This window comes from Leptonychotes weddellii, chromosome 6, assembly GCF_054177405.1.
Source record: "Leptonychotes weddellii isolate Sample4059 chromosome 6, ASM5417740v2, whole genome shotgun sequence".
In the NCBI taxonomy this organism is placed as follows: domain Eukaryota; kingdom Metazoa; phylum Chordata; class Mammalia; order Carnivora; family Phocidae; genus Leptonychotes; species Leptonychotes weddellii.
In genome coordinates, this window is record NC_138374.1 from 16028732 (window position 1) to 16049632 (window position 20901).

The 20901-nt window shown below is 40.8% G+C and overlaps 1 protein-coding gene across 11 annotated transcripts in view; it reads right to left on the reverse strand.

Annotated features, from left to right (window-relative positions):
• Nucleotides 1–20901, reverse strand: part of VTI1A (vesicle transport through interaction with t-SNAREs 1A) — a 340605-nt gene that overhangs the window by 89576 nt on the left and 230128 nt on the right. For 2 of the 11 annotated variants that reach the window (XM_081823541.1, XM_081823542.1), the window contains exon 9: nt 1808–6426. The exons of the other annotated variants lie outside the window; for them this stretch is intronic. In XM_081823541.1, the coding sequence (XP_081679667.1) occupies nt 6423–6426 (4 nt within the window). In that variant the 3' untranslated portion in view covers nt 1808–6422. Of the gene's footprint in view, nt 1–1807; nt 6427–20901 lie in introns of those variants that run through there. 11 annotated transcript variants of the gene reach the window in all.

Here is a 20901-nt window from a genome sequence, read left to right on the forward strand (position 1 = left end):
CATAACTGTAATCAAAAAGAGAGGCAGCAGCAAGTGGTGCTGGAGAGGGTGTGAAGAATTGGAGCCCTTGCACATGGCTGGTGGGAATAACAAACAGTCCAGCTACTTTAGAAGACAGTTTGGCAGTTCTTCAAAATGTTAACGCAGATTGAGCCTACGACCCAGCCATTCTACTTCTAGGTCTACAGCCAGGAGAAATGAAAACATATGTCCACACAAAAAAACTGGATGTGAAGGCTCATCACAGCATAATTCATAATGTCTATCAGTTGCTACGTGGATAAATAAAATTTGTATATTCACACAATGGAATATTAGTCAGCAATAAAAAGATATAAAGTACCGATGCATGCTATAACATGGATGAACTTTGAAAACCTTATGCTCAGTGAAAGAAGCCAGACACAGAAGACCACATTTTGTAGGATTCCATTTATATGAAATGCCCAGAGTACCCAAATCCATAGAGACAGAAAGTAGATTAGTGGTTGTCAGGGGCCAGGAGTGGGGAACAGAGAGTGACTGTTAATGGATACCAGATTTCTTTTTGGGGTGATGAAAATGTTCTAAAATTGAGTGTGGTGACGGTTGCATGACTCAGTGAATACACTAAAAGCCACCGAACTGTACACTTTAGATGGGTGAATTGTAGGATATGTAAATTATATCTCAATAAAGCTGTTCAAAAACACAATAGAAGCACATAATCATTAAATTACAAGGATCAGGGATCAACTCAATTTAAATCAAAGTGCAAGGAACATGTGTGTTTGTGTAAAGTATTCTATGTGGATAATTGCTTTATATGTTCAACGGCTTGAAAGCCAGTTTTGCATTTGGATCATTTTTCAAGGAGGAGCTGAAATTTAAGGAAGTAAAATTGAATAAACAAGGCTATTGTGGCACAAAAAATATATTTCTTTTATTTTACTACCTAGGATTGACTCAGCGGTGTAAAATGCCATTTAAAAAAAGAATGACAAAGTTTGAATGAGAAAATGTATTTCATCATGGAAGATAAAAGTCTTTCCTTCTCTACAGTGAATACAGGTAATTTCAGAAGCAGCGGCTCCTAATTATTCACTGTTGAAAAGCTAAAAAAAGGTTCATATTGAAAACAGTGACCTCCAGTTTGCTCCATGAATGAAAGCAGACACAAATTCTCATTTTCCTAGAATCCTGGTTGATAACTGAGTTGGGAAAAGCATGCATTTCTTCATTACAGTGCAGTCGACTGTTCATTTAAATAACAATAAGCTGCATAAAAGTCACAGAGGCATTATCTAGCGGTTCCACTGTGTTGAAATGCATTATTAGTACTAACAATGCCAAATAGAGTAAATAAATGACTGCCTTCTTATTTTCAGCATTATTCCTGATTACTTAGCTTTATGAAAGGGTAGTATTATTATTAGTGGTGCATTCAACACCTGGTCAACACTATTTGCTTGGATAACTCTTGAACTGGAAGGGATTTTAAAATAGAGCTGTTTTTTTCTAGGTTATCCAAGAGCGAAAAAAACCCTCCAATCCAGTGCTTATGTATCATACATTTTTAACAGAATATTTGAAGAACTCAACTTCTGTTCACTATGTATGTGTAAAAAGTGGAATTAAAGCCCTCATTAAAGACAGCACACTTGTAATGGTACTTATTTAAAAATGTAAAATTTACATCAATAGTTTAACTTTACATCAGAAGATTTCCTACCAAGAACATGCTAATGCTTCCATTTTTAAAGTTCCTTGAGCCCAAAGTGTGGGCCTTTTTTTTTTTTTTTTACTTTTTTCTTTTTTCACTCCCTGAAATATGCAGTACTCCACAAGATAGATGCCACCAACTAAACTTGTTATGAGAGCACCATCAATCGTCCAAGTGCATGGCAAATAAAAGGAGAGATTTCAAATCATTCACTAGTGAGTCTCTAGTCTGCTTTGGTTAGATGAAAAGAGGCATCTCAGTTTAAGATCTGAGCCATATTTGGCTGTAACAGTGCCTGATCGAAGTACAGCTTCTCTGAAGATGGGGCAACAGGATATAAGCTTATAAAGTGTTACCATCTTGTGAGGAACACTGCACACCAGGGGGATTGACTCTCATTCAGGAAATGGAAGTTTTTGGTTTGTGCCTGTGCACTGCAGCTTTAGATTTTGGTGTGGTCAGAGTGCAAGAAAGGTTGCAGGAAACACAACAATGGGTGAATTAATATTCAGGTAAAGGATTATGTGAATAGAGGGAAATATTCTTGAAGGGTGTGTCACACATCGTATTTTCTAAAATTGGCCACAACAGTATTTCCCATCCCACTGGTTTTCTACAACCTTGCCATCCCCACATCGAGAGATAGAGTCTATGTGTCACCCCACTGAAACTTGGTGGGCCCTTGCAACTGTCTTAATGAATAGAATGCCACAGGGGTGACGCCGTATGACTTCCTAGGCTGTGTTAGAAAAGGCCGTGCAGCTTCTGCCAGTCTTGTTCTTGGAACTTATCGTTGGGGTCCTGCTCAGCTGAGCCTGAGGCCACCATGCTGTAAGGAAGCCCAAACTAGCTCACAGAGAGATTGTGTGGCAAGGCCTTGAGACAATGAAGAGAGGAAGGGCAAGATGCCCAGCCAGTCCCTAGCTGCTCCAGGCTCTTGTCTCTTCCCAACTGTTTTAGCTCCAGGCTCTGTCTGAAGACAATTTCACAAGAGACCCAGAGTCATAGGACACCGAGCCAAGCTGCTCCTCACTTCCGGACCCACAGGAACTGTGAGTGATAATGACTGTTGTTTTAAGCCACCACATTTTGGGGTGATTAATTACAGAGCAGTAGATAACTGGGAGAGGAGGGAAGGACACCTGAATGCAGAGGGCATATTTGAAGCCAAGTCTTTCAAACCATGTCCTCTTAGACATGCAGATAAAAGTGATGGAGAAACATTCCTTGTATATCAACCTGTAAGGCCCCAATTCAGTCATGATTCAGAGCTCCTCTGCGGTGGGTCAGCGTCCCCACAGTGGAAGCTCTAGATATTCCATACAGTGGAAGGGCACAAGGGGTGTGAAGAAACTTGCCTCGAACCTCCATTTACACGGCAAGCACGGTCCTCCTATGCTGACTACGTTGGCTCGGAGTGGTCCCGACAGTGGTGGGCAGGGAAGTGACGCAGCCTCTCTAAGACTCCCACCGGCACAACCACCGGTTCCCGCCTTGCCTTTTGTGCTGGAATAAAACTGGACGGTTTGTAGTTCCTGAGCACAAGACACGTCTCCGTGTCCCTGTTTTCTTGTGTTTGCCTAACTCCTGCTTTGTCTTCAGAGCTCAGGCCAGGCATCACCAACTCCAGGAAGCCCAACAGGGCTAAGAACTCCTCCTGTACATCTATTGTACGACTGCATCTGTCACATTAAATAGATTAATTAATCTATTAGAGAGATTAAGTAGATTCATTAATATTAATCAACTAATAGATACCTAGTATCCATCACATTAAAATTTATGATAAAAACTCTTGTTTAGGTGTGTTTTCTCACGAGATTGTGCATATTGAGAAAGGGATACAAGTTCTTTACACGTGCATCTTTACCACCTAACCCTGCCTTGCCACAGTAGCTGGCGCTCAGTAAATGCCTGTGGAAATGAACAGGTAAAGATAAGTTGGCTTCAAAGGCCCATTTGGTGACAATGTCTCCATGCATTTCAAACATCCCGTGCTCTTCCCTGATCTCATTTGGAAATCTCTCTCTGTCTGGTCCATTCCCAGGAGAACACTTCATCAGAATTTCATTCATGGCACTTTCCCTCATCTCCGACCCTTGTCCTCCAAACCTTCTTTCTATCTTGGGCCCATCTCTACCTTGGACCATACTTACGTGTATTCCTACCAGATCGGCTTTCTAGATGGTCCACTCCATGGTGGCAGGTGCCCATCCCAAGCACCAAGAACAGCACTGCACATGCGGGGTGGGTTTGGTAAAGCAGTCTGTCTTCCCTGTCCCAGTGTACTTTTACAGAGTTGTGACTGCCTCTGATACCTCTTCCCTGGGGTTAGCAACTCTGCCTCCAAGGAGTCTGGAAATGTACTAGTCTTAGATATGTTCAACAGGTGATATCAAGATGCGCTCAAATGATTTAAGGACAACCTGCCAAAGTCCTCAGAAGCTTACTGCACCCTTGAAGTAGGTCATCCTTGGGAGCAGTTGCTTTTCATCTACCCAGCAGGTGTGTGTCATCAAATAAATATCTCAAAATGTCTTCTAGCCAGGAACAAATATCTGGCAGGGAAAAGGAAGTACACAGGCTCACTGACTGGAGGTCTACATGGAGAGCACAAGATGCCTTTTTTCAAGCATATAAAAAATGATATTTTTATTAACTATGTAATTCTATCCCTATTTATTGTTCCCTTGCCCCCCCCCGCAACTAAGAAGCTTCCAAAAGAAACTAGTCTCAATTTTTAAACTTCATTTATGAAGGTTTTAACAAAGAGGATCCCTCAAACCTGGCACCACAAAGCATGTCCCCCCACCCCATAAAACTGTGATTTTAATAAAAATCAATAATAGGTAGGCAAGCTTGGCTCACTTGGGATTATCTCTCCTACCTCCTGCCTTCTACTTTTTTAGTGTTTAAATTAGTCAGTAGTGTTATCTTCCTTCTTTTTTTGCTTGGAGATTCAGGACATATTAAAATTCAGTAATTTGTGGTATTTCATTTTTGTAAGATTAGGAAGAACTTAAATACTATGGCACAATTTGTTCTTGAATATTCTTGAGCCTACCCCATCACTACAAGCCAAATTAGCAGGTATCATTGGACTCAAATATTAAAAAAATTATTATAAGAAAACATAAGCCTGTGGTTTACCCCTGACTTCAAAGTTACGGGAACAGCTTAAAAGGGGAAATATTTGGCCTAAATGTGGATAAGTTTTGGTTTTAATTTTATGCACATTACTTATAATTCCCAAAGCCAAAAATAATTCTAAGAACCATGAACACAATGTGCATCATGTGAGATTGAAAAGGTTGGCTCATAATTATTTCAAGATGAATTATGTAGACCCCTATAATTTTTTACTCACATGAAGGATATCCACTAATATAATGGTGGATTTTGTTAGATCAGTGTTTTCTGAATCACTGTTTTCTAGACACTCAAGATACCATTTTCTTGACTCTACCACACCTGAGCACCACCTGAACTAGTATTTATTTAACTGTTTTCTTTATATCAACTTTAAGTTGGCTTTTTAAAGAAAAAAATATCACCTCATCTCAAGTAATAATAGCAGTAAAACCATGGGTCTGATGGCTTCTTAAATTTGTTCTTTTCAGAAAAACTGGGTTCAAGTAAAAGCTGCCTCTCTCAGAAGAGGCATAAGTGGTCAATCTTTTCATTTGATAAATATTTATTAAGCACCTACTATGTGCCAAGCCTTCTTGCAGATGCTGGGTTTATGGCAGCAAGCAGAACTAGGCTCCTACTCTCAAGGAGTTTATACGCCACAGGGGGAGACAACAATAAACCACCAAGTATGTGATAGGATTCCAGGTCTATGTGCTACGTGCTCTGATGAAAGATGATGTGGGGGAAAGGCACAGAGTGGTGAGGGGGCTATGTGAACAGAAATACAATACAGCCTGGAAAACAGTGGTCTGGTCTAAGCAGAGGTAAAGGTCTAGAGAGTTCATGATATTACCCGTCTCCATTTCTACTCTTCTTATAAAACTCAGCTATGCCTCAAGACTAAATCTTCATGTTATTTACCTTCCTTATACTGCTTTTTCCAGTAGCAGAGATTACTGTCTCATAGGCTGAGAGTTTTCACTGGGGAATGCCTTTCTGGGACAGGCTGTCCTGGCGGGGGTTACAGGGGAAGATTTGGAACACGAGAGGGGCCCAGGGGGCTGGGGAGGGAAGAATGGAAGGAAAGGGCTGGGCACAAAGACCTGGAGAGCACCAAAGACCTCTTTGGCCCTTTTGCTATTTTGCCTGTGGTCTTAAGGGTAGCAATCTCCATGTGCCTTAAGGAAATTACTTCATACAACAGCCTCGGTACACGTATGGGGGTAGTTGAGGCCCACTGTGGCACTTTCCCCCCATCTGAGGAGAGAGGAGCTGGTAAACATGAGCCTTCCACATGTCCTTAAAACTCTGATTCTCAAGTTATTGACTGAGAACATCAGTGGTAATCTACATGGAACATATGAATAGAAGCACAGTCTGACTTTTAAACAGACATTTTAGTTTGACCACATACATTACTTATGTTCCTTGGAGGCTGACTGCATGATGAGAACCCAGCTGGTATCAGGTTTCGGGCAAGGAGAGCTGAGCTCTTAAGGCTGAAGGACAGGAGTAGCTGCAGTCTAGCTGAGACTTGATAGATGTGTACTTTGAGCAAGTTCCTGAACTGTTCTAAGCCTCAGTTTTCTCATCTGTAAAAGAAAATAATAATGCCTCCCTTATAGGTTTGCTCTGAGGGTTAAACGAAATGAAATTACGTAATGATTATGTTGCACTTAGCATATAAGTGCTCTTAAAATACATGGCAGTTAAGATGACAACAGCAATCAGGACGATAATGATGATTAAGAAATCATATGTGTTTTGGTTTGGAAACTGAGGGAAAAGGCCCTGGCTTCTAGATTCCCAAGAGGCTTCAGTAATAACTGATTGTTTTGTAGGTGAGGACTAGTACTCGGCTGGGCCGGTGAGCGCAGCACAGTGGTCAGGCAGAGACAGGCACGAGGGAGGGAGTCATCCATGTGGACCATGGCCCAGCCTCCAATCTAAGGGGTTCAGAATGGGATGGGCAGTGGGGGCCACTCCAGGCAGTCTCAGGTAGACACGGAAACAGGAGAAGACGCTCCCTAGAACTAGGACGGGTCAGTGGGATGTGTCCCTTGCATCTGGGGCTGGTTTTAGAGGCTCCCTCCTGGTAGCTGCAGCACTTGCTCCATTGAATTTTAAAGGTGCTCAACAGGTCCCCTGAATTTACAAACAGGAGAGCACATCCTGATGCTCTGAATCCATTAAGTCATCACACAGCGCAATGGGATGTTATGTCATCAAAATCCCTTGCACCTGCCCCAGCCTCCATCTGCAACAGAAGCAAAGCAGTTCATGTCTGGGGGAGGGCGCAGTGGAAGTGAAACACAAGTGGAAATTCAAGGCGGGCAAGGCTGTCCTGGGTGAGGTTTTCTCTAACAGGTTCCATGTTGTGCCCAGCACAGCTTCTTCGGGAAGGGAAAGGCCTTTCTACTCAGTTTCACACCACCCCTTCCCTCAACATTTACTCTTTTTCCTTTCTTCCCCTCTGGGTTATATATTCAATTGGATTTATGTCATTGATCTATGTCTTTGTGTTTGTGATATATATATGTGTTATATAATATAGCTGGATCATATCACTTAGTCCACGGGTAGTAATTGAGTTCCACTGTGCGTCTAGCAGAGAAATCATTAAGAAGATGAGCAATCCCGGGAAGACTTTAATTTTTGTACTCCACAGTCATGAGCTTTGGCCAAGAATACATGTGAGGCCTCCGATTTGCTTCTATACTGGTCCAGTGAGAGGAGAAATGTGAGAATAAATTTCCAGTTACTGACTGGCCAGCCCAATATCATGTGACACCTACAACTTTCTGGCTGGTGAGGGAGGGTGAGAGAGGACCATGCTCAGGCGCAATGCACCTGAAGGAGGAAGAGCAGCATAGGGGGCATGAACAGAAAAGCAGAACCAGGAGATCCAGGTTCGAGGACTAATTTGGTCCCTGGTCCAAATACTGAAGGAGTAGTGAGGGGCTTCAGATTTCTACTTGGCACGGCCGTGAGGATCGAGTGAGCAATGCTTGTAAGGGATTTCTACTTCCCTGACTATGTGGCAGCTGAAGACTGGATAGAGAATGGACTAGGATAAAGAGGGACAAGGATGAAAACAGAGAACCACACAGAGGCAACTGGATTATAGGGCGTGCTGAGATGATGCCTGCTCTGTGGGTTTCTCTCAAGCTACAGCTCTCAAACATACAGCTACAATGCGTTTGGAGAACTCATCTGCTGTTGTTGTCCCAGAGGACAGTCTAGGAGCTGCAGACGACTCAACAGTCATCGCTTCGTTGGCTTATCTTCCATCTTGTCCCTCTCTCCCCCCCAGGATTCAAAGGGTTTACATGAACACACATCAATGGTCTGTGGAAGGTCACTGGGCGTGGGCTTGACCAGCTCTGGTTCCACTCACCGTATGACCCGAGAGCGACTGTGAGGCTCCCCAAGTCTGAGGACAGTGCACATGGGAGTGATTAACCAATGAGAATTTGTATGCAAATGTCAGGGGTGATTTTATTAGTAGTAGCAATGCTTTTCATTTAACAGGCTAAATAAAACATGGTGAACAAACACAACTATGAAAAAAATGCACGAAGTTGACCTACACTGACATGAATCCCCAAACCTTAACAGTAGAAAGTTTTTCTCATAGTAAGCAAAGCCATGGTCTGGCCCTAAAAAACAGTACATTTGTTAACCTGAAAATGCTCTAAATGACTCCTTAGTAAGGGCTATTCTGCACAATCTGATGATTTGGGATTTCATCAAATTAATGTCACTAGATATGCCTTATAATTAGGGTAAAATATTTGAAAAGTTTTAAAAATGAGGTTATTCATTAACTCACTGATTTTCCTACAGATTGGGAGCCTGAATTTAAATGATACCCAAAAATATAACTAGGTGTGCTCAAAGAGAGAACTGGTTGTGAGTCCTTAAACGGAATGCAGGAGTTTAAAATGCTATTACTATTCAGATTCTCTGAGAACATTAAAACTGCCCATTAAATGAAAACCTAATAATTGGCCCTACTAAATTGTGACATTTTGTAACCTGTTCAAGAAATGCAGAAAATTGTGGAGGAAAAATTCTTTTGAGGCAGAATTTGATGTGCAATGTAATACTATTCCAAAAGCCAAGGTCCCCAGGCTCATACACACAAAAGAACAACAATGCAGACTAACAAAGCTGAGGAAGACTCTGGAAATCAGAGTGAAGGCCTATGGCTCAGGACTCTTCTAAGGCAAGTTATGTTACTAGTCTGGGAAAAAATCAACAAGCAACAGCATGAGCTCAGCATAAATCTCAACATGGAACCAACTTCTCTTTGGGCATTGCTTAAAGACATAACCAAGATAAGTCATTTTTGTCCTTTTATATAAGCCATCACAATTTTTAAACTTACTCTGCAGGAGCACTAAATAAGTAAAATGTAAAGACATTAACTGGGGGAGAATCAATGGTTTCAAATCAGAAGTTTAAAAATTCTCATGGGCCAATGATTAACAAGCACCTTCGAGGTGCAGGGAACTGTGTCCGGTGCTTTCCAGAGTCAAACACGAGAGACATACTCCTTGCTCTCCAGGAGCTTGCCACGTAGTAGGGGGGATGGGGCAGATACTGACATCAGTAAAATACAGGCATGCTGGAGACACCAACAGAAGAAGGACGATCAAGGCAATGTGGAGCCCCTCTTGGTGGAGGGATCCAGAGAACGTGATCTCCCTTCTTGGAGGATAGAGCATGAAGACGTGACTCTGAAAGGTGGGTAGGGTTTTGATGGGGGAAATGGAAGGTAAATGTCCAGACAGGAGGAATGGTACGAGCAAGGTAATGGCTTGAAACATGTCTGGGAAGTAGGGGGGAGTTCAGTTTGGCTGGAAAGCAGGTGAGGAGAGGGCCAGGCGGCTGCGAAGAACACAGATTTTGGAAAACAGAGGTCTCCCCAAGGCACCAAGGGGACACTTCCGTCTGAAGACAGACACTGTTAAGGGCACTGGAAACTAGGGCAGAAACCTTCATCCATAAACTCTTTGTCTATGAAAGTATCAGGCTCCCACTTTTTGGCCCTTTATGGAGGTATCTGTCAGCAAAGCAAGCAGATGCTGACAGAAGAGGAGGCCCTCCAAAAGGAACCAATTACTGGGAAGAACTGTTGATTAAAGGGAATGAAGACAGAATATTCAGGAATTTAAAAGGAGGAAGGTGAGTGAGGTAAAGGAGAAAATGTGCTGGAGAGAAGGTGCTCCAGTCAGGAACACGATGGAGGCGAGGAAGGGGACGAACAGAGGTCCCTCGCATCACCTCCCCGCCTCAGGCTAATCCCTAAGAAAACTTACTACAGAAATCTGAGGGCCAGCAAGCCGGTGGTTTAGAAAGCCACTGGCAACCATGGGAACAGCACAAACTCACTAGCTGTGGGTTTCCACCCATACACGAAGAATTGCTCTCTTCGTTCCTATGAAAGGAACAGTAAGAAACATCCTTTTAGGAAAATAATTAATGTCAAGGGGAAATGGTCACAGCAAATGACTAAGTGGAAAAGCCTACAAAATACATATGTGTCCAGCATGACTTTTGGTATAGGTACGACAAGTAGCATTTATTGGTGTATTTGGCCATCAGAAACTAGATCACTGAATGGTGGAAATATTTGAAAAATGCCATGCCATCAGAAATTTTTATTCTTACTTGGAATAGTCAGTGACTCTTTCTGTTGAAAGTACTATGTAATGCTTCTATTAGTATGCAGAACTCCTCCCTTTAGAAATATCTCTAATAAAAAGAACAACTAAAACAAAGGATCTTGGGGATGATGTAGCTGGCAAGTCATGAAACATTACAGATGAGGGTTTCCACTTTTACCACTTCTAGGAAAGCAGTCCCCTACGTGAGGAACACACAGGGCCATACTTGAGGAACACAAATATCCCCAAGCTCACATTTGCTCTCATAATCAATGTAGCTTGTTTACACAGACTTGTGACTCCACTTATCTAAATATGCCCACGTATAAACTACAAGTACTCCACAACAGTGCACGGTGGAAGCCCAGATGTTTTTTCAAAACACAAATGTTTCTGGGTTATCGTGCATTTCAACAAACCCATTCTAATCCACATACCCGACATACACTACAGACTTACTCTGTTTTGCATACGAGACTATATATTTCATAAATCTGGCTAACACAGTGGAGGGATGGGTCCATTGACAGGAGAGAGAAGCCATGACTCTTCGTGTTTAACTTCTTGAATGTTATCGGGATAGAAGTGTCTAACAGAAAAGAAAGAAACAAATTCTTTCTTTGGGGTGAAAAAGTTGACTATTAGACTTAATAAAATGCTATGATGACTGCAGCCGCTACTTTTGGTCTGATGTGTTATAGCTGGAGGTAGGAAAAAGCCCTACAAGGCAATTTCGTGAACCAAAGAGACTTTCACAGCTTACAGGTGAAACTCGAATAATAATTCTGGAAGATTCTATATTCTTTATGTTAAAATGTATCATCTGCCAAATTAGGGCAGTGAGTTGAAAATTTTTATTCACAGTAACAGTAAATCACAGGCAAGTTTCTAAAACTTAAAATGCCAATGAAATATTTAATTGTTTCTATGTAAAATACGCATAGAAAAAAGGCGGGAAGAATATGTATGAAGTGTTAACAACGGTTCAAGCGATGATGAGGTTACAGGGAATTTTTTTTTTCTCTATACCTTTCTGAAGTTTCAAGATAGTCAACAATAAATATGCAATTCATTTTTTTTAAAGAATTTAAACATTATGAATAGTTCAACAGACTCACCTTTTTTAAGGTATAAGAAAACTATGCAAAATATGACAAAAATGAAATAGCCTGAAGCCTATTTTAAGCAAGTGGGAACAACCTGACAAATGGCCTTGGGGACATGAAGAAAGCTTCTAGTACTTTCAAGCCACGTTGGGCTGCCGGTCAGTTTCTGGGGTGGAGATACACAAGGCACATGGAAGACAGGGCAGCGGTGGGTTGGTGGCAGGAGCCCAGGTTCCCTGAGCGCGAGGATGTGCTGGGGTCCCTACGTGGCCATACGCAGCGGGCTGGCAAGTGTTCGAGAGGAGCTGCAGGGGAAAAGCTTCCAACCAAGATCTTTTCCTGGCGACCCATATAGGTGGAGGTAACAGCTTTGTCTCTCTCCCACTTCGTGTAGAGATTGTTTCCTTTCAGTTTAGTCTGCGTGGCGAAACACCGAAAGTACGGAGACCGAAGTAGGGGAGACTTACCACGGAGCTCTCCACCATCTGAAACAGGCACCGATGGTGTAGGTACACCATTATTTAATTAGCACACATTGATTAATTTAACCTTATGTAACCACTGTCTTCTGCTACTGCTGGTTTTGTTTTTGAAGTTCAATGAAATAGAGTAGTCAAAGAGTAATTAAATGTGTCCAGTCCCTTCATCCCTATGGCTATGATGACCGGGTAGCCCTCCACTGTGGAGGTTTTCTGCGAAGATGTTGGAAAAGCTTTGAAACAACTCAAAGGCATATTCTCAGGGGGTGATACCTTCACATTAAAAAACTCTCATATGAATGGGCCTGTTAGCAGCACTTTCCCTAACTAACTAATTTGCTCTGGAAAGAAATGCTGGGCTGTATTTGTTATAACCTATCTAACATGAAAGATAGTAGGGAGAGGACTGAGGCAGAGATGCAGGTTAGCAGTGGTTTGAAACTTAAAGGAAACAAAGACCCCAAAAATGAGAGAACTTTCTTTAGACAAACTACAGACGGACTCAACGGGTGACCAGATTAACGTGGGGCTGCTCCAGAGGAAACCCTGCTCGCTTGGTCTCTTCCTCCTCCTTGGCAACCTTTAGGTGGGTGGGCCAAATTTTAGGGTTCCTTGAAACACAATTTGGGGATCACTAATTCACAGCATCCCTGGGGGTGGGGTGGGGTGTGTGGTAACTGCACAAATGGCTCATTCCGTACAGACGTGGATCCCTTTTAGCAGCTCTCTTTGACCTCAAAGGCTAGAAAGGTTAAGAACTGTATTTTTGAGATTCTCTTGCAGCTGGTGCCAGATGTGGGTCAGATTTTGTGAGGCAGATGTTGGTGCAAAATTTGGAAAGTGGATGTGAGCCATATGAGGCAGTTGCATGGGAGGAGACGGGCACCTCTGGTGAGTGACAGTGTGCGTGTGTGTGCCACGTGGACGCACACAGGGGAGGGGATTTCTTGGGGACAGCTCCGGCAGAGACTACGGAGTCTAGCTCCTGCATCGTGGATACCGTGTGGTGGAGGACCGCGGCACTGCACTGGCCTCGTGGCTGGGCTGATGCTCCAGCTGCTGATGTGTAGCATCCAAAAAAGCTTCACTGGTTTCCCCAAAGAGTCCATAAGCTACTCTCGTAAATCTCTTTCTGCTTAAATGAGCTGGATGATCCTAGCCTCCTGAATCTGAGAATCTTAACCAATACAGCATCTAAAAATAGGCCCCAATTATCTCACCATCTCACATGGGGCGTCTTCAGCATCACACCTTGTTTGTATCCCTACTGAACCTAACATTATTTTTATTTTCTAAAAAGATTTATTTATTTGAGAGAGAGAGAGGAAGAGAGAGAGAGAGAGAGAGAGAGACCGCGGGCAGGAAGGGCAGAGGGAGAGAGAGAATCTCAAGCAGACTCCCTGCTGAGTGCAGAACCCGACGCAGGGCTCGAGCCCAAGACGCTGAGATCATAACCTGAGCTGAAATCAAGAGCCAGATGCTTAACTGACTGAGCCACCCAGGTGTCCCCTAACCTACTTTTATCATGCAGACGCTGAATAAATATTGGTTAAATCACATCTCTATAGCCATAGCATTATGCTGGACTAACTGTAACATCCTTTAGCTCCTTATTAGACAGTAAGGTGAAGTTGAAATAATACATGTAAGAGACACCTCAGTGATCAAGGAGTTGAACCACTGTAATTGTTAACTATGTTCACGTCTCTGGGCAAAGAAAGCAAGGCATTAGAAACAAAGGTCTTGATTTCCTGTCATTTGGATGGGAAGACAGAAACAAGCCAAAAGCTATCTTTTAAGATATAATAGAAAAAACAGGAATATATTATTATGATAATTAACAACGAATCTGAATTTGATCACTAAAGAATGGCATGCTTAAATTTCTATGTCTTATTGAAAAATAAGAAAAAAGGAAAAGAAAAACTGGGCCCTTTATCTTTAAAAAATATGCCATCAGCATGGTGTCATATATATATGTACATATATATATATAATACATACATACATATATATATATATATAATCTAAGTATTTGATTACTAACAGCACAACTAGTTTCTTCATTGAGAAAAGACTATTTGAAAGGACTTTTCTTTCCCTCGGTTCATACACAACCTTTATTTCATTTTCTATAAGTGGTTAGGCAAAGGTCAAATGATAACTTTAAATATTTAAACTGGTCAATGACAGTCAAGCAGTTGGATATTTCTCTAGTTTATTGTTAAATATGGATTGCCTTAGAGGTAACCTCAGGTACATTGCAAGGCTTCCTAATGAGTTATTAGTTATGAAACAATGAAGTAATTCTGAATTTTAAATAAGACCGAAGAATAGACTGGGGTACAACAAATTAAAGACACCATAATTATGCAATATCATGAGATATATTAGATAGTCACACTATGCATACATCAAAAAATACATTAATAAACTGAACATATTAATAAAAAGCTAAGTCTGGCCCTTCAAGACCTCAACACTAATTGGAAAGGATTTTGACAGAACATCTTGAATAACTTTCATTATCAATTTTGGCAAGCTATTTTTCAGCTACCTAAATGATGATTATTTCTACACTCCACAGTGCATCTATTAAAATCTAAGATCTGAAAAATATCATTAGTGAGGATGAGTGAAGTAGCAAATGTTCAAATGCCACAACCTGAATTTGAATTTATTAGTGTGATGTAAATGATACGTTTCATTTCATTTTCCTATATTTTACTTTTATAGTGTCCACTTCAAGTCTATCATACATTTGCAATTATATATTGTACATTAATTACATATTATACACTAGATTGCAAATTTTGGCAATCTTTTTAAGATCATGCATTCTGATCACTTTAAAAACCTTCCAAAGTGTGATGATTTAATGGATTTAATTCTTTTTTTAAAAAAGATTTTATTGTTCTATTTATCAGAGAGAGAGAGAGAGAGAAAGAGAGAGCGCATAAGCACGGAGAGTGGCAGGCAGAGGGAGAAGCAGACTTCCCACTGAGCAAGAAGCCCAATGCCGGACTCGATCCCTGGACCCCTGGGATCATGACCTGAGCTGAAGGCAGACCCTTAACTGACTGAGCTACCCAGGCGTCCCTGATGGATTTAATTCTTAAAGAAAACATTTCATAGCAAGGACAGATTAACCTCATAATGAAAACAAGCACATCAGTGCCAGATATTGGTGAAAAAGTTACAAAAGGTAAATTTTACCTACAATAGCTTACTCCTGCAACCAAGACAGATTTATCCCTTTTCTCTTTGTTGTTGGAAACAAAGTTATTGTCCAAAAAAAAGAATATCAGATCATTATTTAGTTTAAAATGAAAAAGTTCTAGGGGTGCCTGGCTGGCTCAGTCAGTAGAGCATGTGATTCATGATCTTGGGGGTTGTGAGTTCAAGCCCTACATTGGGCATAGAGCTTACTTAAAAAAATTATAAAAATTAAAAAGGGTCTAGCCAAAAAGGAAGTCCAATTAGTTATACCACAGTAGAAAGTACCTGTTATAGGAATATGGTTTATTAAGGTTAAAAAAAAAGGCAGCCGTGTGACACATTAATGCCTCTAACTATTCTTGATTCTAATATTAGATTTGGTTCCACTAAAGATTCCCCCCTTGAGGTGAAATGTCTTATATGTGTATCTTTTACATAGATGGCCACAGGTACCCTGTTTGTTGAAGGATATTATTTTGTGAATACCTAGGCTTTAACTTCCACTTTTAGTTAAATGGGAGCTTTCCTTGCTCAATAAATATGGGACTTGCCTCAGCTCATGATGTTAGACATTAGAAAAAGAAGGAAGAGATTGTAGCCTGAGCTGACTCCTGCACTCCACCCTCATCCGCACCCCAATTCCCCTAGACAAGGAGGTCTTTACTTCCTGGTTCTTTTAGTTGGGGTCTTGACTCATGGACTTCTTATGCTCTCTTTTCCTCTTCTCACTCGAATGAAAACACTCACAGCATATGCATGATCACAATGCAACAGTATAAATTAAGTTTATGAATGATGTCCTTCACTTATTGCCCCTTTCTCTCACACAGTGATATTTGTAACTCACTAGCTATAGGACTTCCAAAGCTGAGTGATTTGTAATGTAATACTTCTTGAACCTCCAGAGTAATTTCAGCATTAGTTACAAATAAAAGTTGGCTCTCTGCAGCTCTTAACCTTGGGAACATGAACCTTTAAGACTTGGAGATCAAATACCAACATTCCCCTAGGACTGCCGTGTACATCTGCATTTCTGGACATGGGACTTTTTTTGTTCCCAATCAAGTATAATCTCACTTCATAACTTCTAACTTTTGGCTCAGTGCTACCAGGATTTCCAGGCAAGCAAAGAAATGAAGCCTGAGTGCTTAGAGGTTTGGAAATCTGGCAAATGCTACATTAAAATGCAAGTATTTCATCTTGAACCTCAACATAGTGAAATGCAGTTAAAATATAAAGAAACCAAAGTGAGGTTTTATATATTCCAAATCTGCACCTGTATTTTGATGTTGCCAGGTATTTGTACTAACAATTCTGTGTTCAGGGCAAAATGGAATGAAGAGTCCCCCAAATTTTCCTCTGGGATCTTCCAGCCATTTGAAGTAATCACTAATTCCTGCTTACATTTTCAAGTCAGGCATCCAAGGGTTGCTATTCCTGGCTGATTTTGTTCTGTGTTTAAATGGTATGATTGTTAGTCTCTGCATCTGGGTCCAAACCAATTTAACATGGAAAGTTAGTTCAAGGATACCAGTCACCTTTAAGTTATCTTAAAAGCCAGCCATGAAGATAACTTGAGTTATTAATGTACAATAATGAAAAACGCCCTTCTGACTCACCAAACTCAAGGGTTTATATGGTTTCCTTAATACCGACCTTTAGGATCCAGTCAATGAAGTAGAATTTATTTTCAAATAATTTAATTTAGTATCCATTAGCACTCTTTGGGACCTGAAAGTCACAGAATTTAGTTGATTCTTACATTCAGATATTGTGAGCACAGGTTACATGTAAAAAAATTTCCATGAGAATTTAGCCAGGCAGCACATTTTATAGTCCTGAATGTCATTAAGGTGGTGGTATAGACTAACTGCTCTCAAACAATAGCCATAGCTTTTGTTTCTTGCTATGTTTATCCACTTTATAATGTTAAAAACAACAACAACAACAAACACCCAAATAATCAGACAGCAGCATAGTCAGGAATGATTAGGGGAGGAATTTACTTCATCCAAAACTGACTTCTACAATAGCTGTTGTTTGTCTATGGACTCATTTATTGTTGTTGGTTGAGAGCCAATATGAGCAATGGTTAAAAGTATGGGTTTTATTTGGAATCAGGCTTGTGTTCAAATTCTAGTTCTGCTACTTATTAGTTCTTTGACTCCAGGTGAGTTAATTATGCTTTTTTAGGCCTCAGTTTCCTCCCCTCTCAAATCAGTTGTAAAGATCAAGAGAGATGATTTATTATAAAGTATACTGTATATGGCTGGCTTACAGTTCTCTCTCAATAAATGGAAGCTATTTTTTATTTGTCAGTATATTTCCTCTTCTGTAAGCTCTTTGATGGGAAGGGCTATTTCTGGTAATTCTTTGTACATCATACAGAACTTAGCCTTGTAACATGGTAGGAAAAACACTGGCTTAGCTGTCAGGAGACCAGCATTCAACATCCAACCTTGCTACTTACTAGCTATGAGATTTCTGGCAGAGTTAGTATGATACATGGGTCTTAGTTTGCCTACCTGTGAAATGGGGAGAATATTTCACCTCACAGTGTTCTGAGAGGGAGCTAAAAAACATGGCTACAACATATTTTATAAACTGTAGTATGCTGTTTAAATTCAGGTTATTGTCACTGTTTTATTCTACTCGAAGTAAGAGCTACTGTTCTTGAGCACTTACTATGTGCTAGACACTGTGTGAGTGATTTATAAGTGCTGTGTCACTTAATCTTTACAACAATTCAATAAGGTCTGTTCCACTATTATTCCCATTTTACAAATGAGGAAACCTAAGCTTGACTCCAACCTGAGCAGTCTGGCTCTGAAACCTTCACTCTAAACTGCTGTCACAGAGTGAGTCCTAGAACTTTAGGAAAATGAGCTAGCCATTTCTGAATCCACTAATGGCAGGTTTAGGTGGTTGGAGTGCAGAGGAGACAGTCACCTCATCTGAGGTGATAGCAGATACCACAAGGAAAAAGAAGAGAGAGGATCCAAACCATCAGACTCATGGCCAGTGAGTTTTTCCAATTATGTTCAGATTTCTGCAACACAGATATCCCATTCTAGTATGTATATTTTCAACTCTACTGAAATTACCAAGTAAGGCTTAAGAGGGGAAAAAAAAATCACCTCAATTCTACATCTGGCCATGAGTACAACTTTGGGGCTTGGGGGTTTGGGAAAATGCAAGCGGACTGGCCAGGGTGGAAACTAATACTTTGTGACGTGATACACTCATTGCTGAAAAGCCACAGCTCAGGCGTACGGTAGACACAAACGGCCATGGAGGTGGCCACCTCCACAAGGATTCTCCTCTCCAGACAGACTGAAGAAACCCCAGAGTAGAGGTCATCTAGCAGCAAGAGCTGGGGCTTTACCAGGTACCAGTCTTTGGCTGGCTACCACCAATGAACTGCTGGAGAATGAGGCCCAAGACAATACCCTGCCTGTGTTTGACAATGAGAGCACGAAGGGTGTCAAAGCATGTGTTTAAGCATATGAGAACAAAGAACATAAAGATGTGTGAGACGGGTGTTAAAACATCAGTTCAAACATGTGTTTAACCATGTGTGAGCAAAAGGGTGTTAAGCCATGTGGTAAAGCAAGTGTTAGAGCATATTCTATTACAAATGTTTCTCATTTGGAAGCTTAAATTATTTTCTGCCTAATCCAGTGTTGCTAAGCAATAGTTCTGTGTTGTCCTAACTTAACACAATAAGTTATTAAACTGAAAAAAAAATTGAAGTTAGAATTCTTTTTTCCTGTCCTGGTTCCATCATGAGGAATTTACATCTATAGTTTTCAATAAACACGGTGGTGGTGTTCTGTAGTGTAAGCAAAAACTGGGGTAATGCTCCATGTGCAGGAAGGCAACAGCCAGAGACTGGGGTAAACTATGGTCCATGTGGTGAGATAAATATACAGTGTTTGGAAGAGAGAATGGTATAGCATTCTAATCTTCAAGTTTGATAAGGTGCATGGTTCACCGACTTGGGGTGACTGTCTCATCTAGGGAAGCTTGCCACAGCTAGATTCTGCTTTTGGTTTTCATTTTTGAATACATAAAATGCTGCTCTAGAGGACAGGGATTCTGATGGTTCTTACAGGCAGTAAAACGTGATCGAGACTGACTTCAAGGTTCCTTTGACATTACTTGCTAAATATATTAGTTTATGAATCTACAATGCAACTGGGAGCTTCCATTCCAAAGCAAATGAATCCTCTTATTTTAAAGGTATGAGTACAGAATCCTGGATATTACTCTGAAAAGAATGAAAGTAGACGAAAATCAGAATGTGCTATTGATGCCTTTCCATAGGGTAAAGAAAAAGAGCTTAAAACAAATGTACATACACTAACAGAGATAAAAAATTTCTGTTAGCTATCTTGTTTCTTATTATGAAACAAAACTATAAACAAAACAAGCCAGTAAACCTATTTAAGCCCACTCATTTCTCTGTTGGGAGTGGATAGAATAATCAAATATTCTTTTTAAACATACCCCAAACAGAAGAAAAGCAAAAGATCTGCAAGTTTGTGCTTAAACCCCATTTCCTAGGCAGTAAATTAATATGGCTCTTTCTGCTTCACTAGAACGATCTGTGTATAAATGCTATTTGATTATACCTAGGAAAATACTTTTGATCATTCTGAATAAAGAAAAATCGATATAACCATTAAAATCAAAATATTGCCTTCCCAATCACCTTTTGCCTTGAGATCGTGGAATGTTTCGTTGAAACAGAAATTGGCAAGAGAGAAACAAACAATTAAAGCTAGTGTCTTCTGTCAGCCACCCTGGCAGCAAAGGTCAGAGGATTTTTGAATACTTCTCTCTGCCTGTTCACTTGTGTCACTTAATGATTTGTTCATGCAGTTCGGTCCATCCTTGAGAAAATACAATTCCTCAGCAGGAAAAAACATAGTCTCTGGGTGTTGTGACCTGACTCTTTGCTTCAACAAGTTCCGGAGTGTAAATTGACAAAGCAGTGATTATTATTTTTTCTTCTTGGAGACACAGCTGATTGAAAAAAGCAATGATCACATTATCTATCCTCTCAGCTTCCCAGAGGAAGTACAAAAAGTGAATTCCCAGGCCCATGGTTACTCTTTCCCGAGGGCCACCCCTGGAGACATAGGAGGTACTCTGGCCTGCGGGCGTGGGGTTTCCCACCAAGGAAACACTAGAGGAAGGCTGTGCAGAGGCCTTCTTAATTTATGCTCAGTCATTTTATGGTTGACCAAAACAAATGCACTGATTGGCAAATTCATTTTAGCGCCCCCACGTTTCTTCATTAGTAAGGCATTTCACTTTTAATAGTGCAAAACGAATACAGAATGCAGACCATGTATTTTCCATCAATACTAAACCCACCCTGAAAACAGAAGCTATTTCACTGAGGTTAGTTCCAAATGCACCTAAGTCAGGCTCACGGGTAATGTCGGTGTTGCAAACATGATAAAACACCTGTAAATTTCATGAGCTGAAGGGAAGAACTATAAATGGGTACACTTTGGGGTACTCAGAACCAGCTGGAATTGTGAGTCAGGTACAGTTAATTGAAGGCTCCCTGTGTGTAGTCA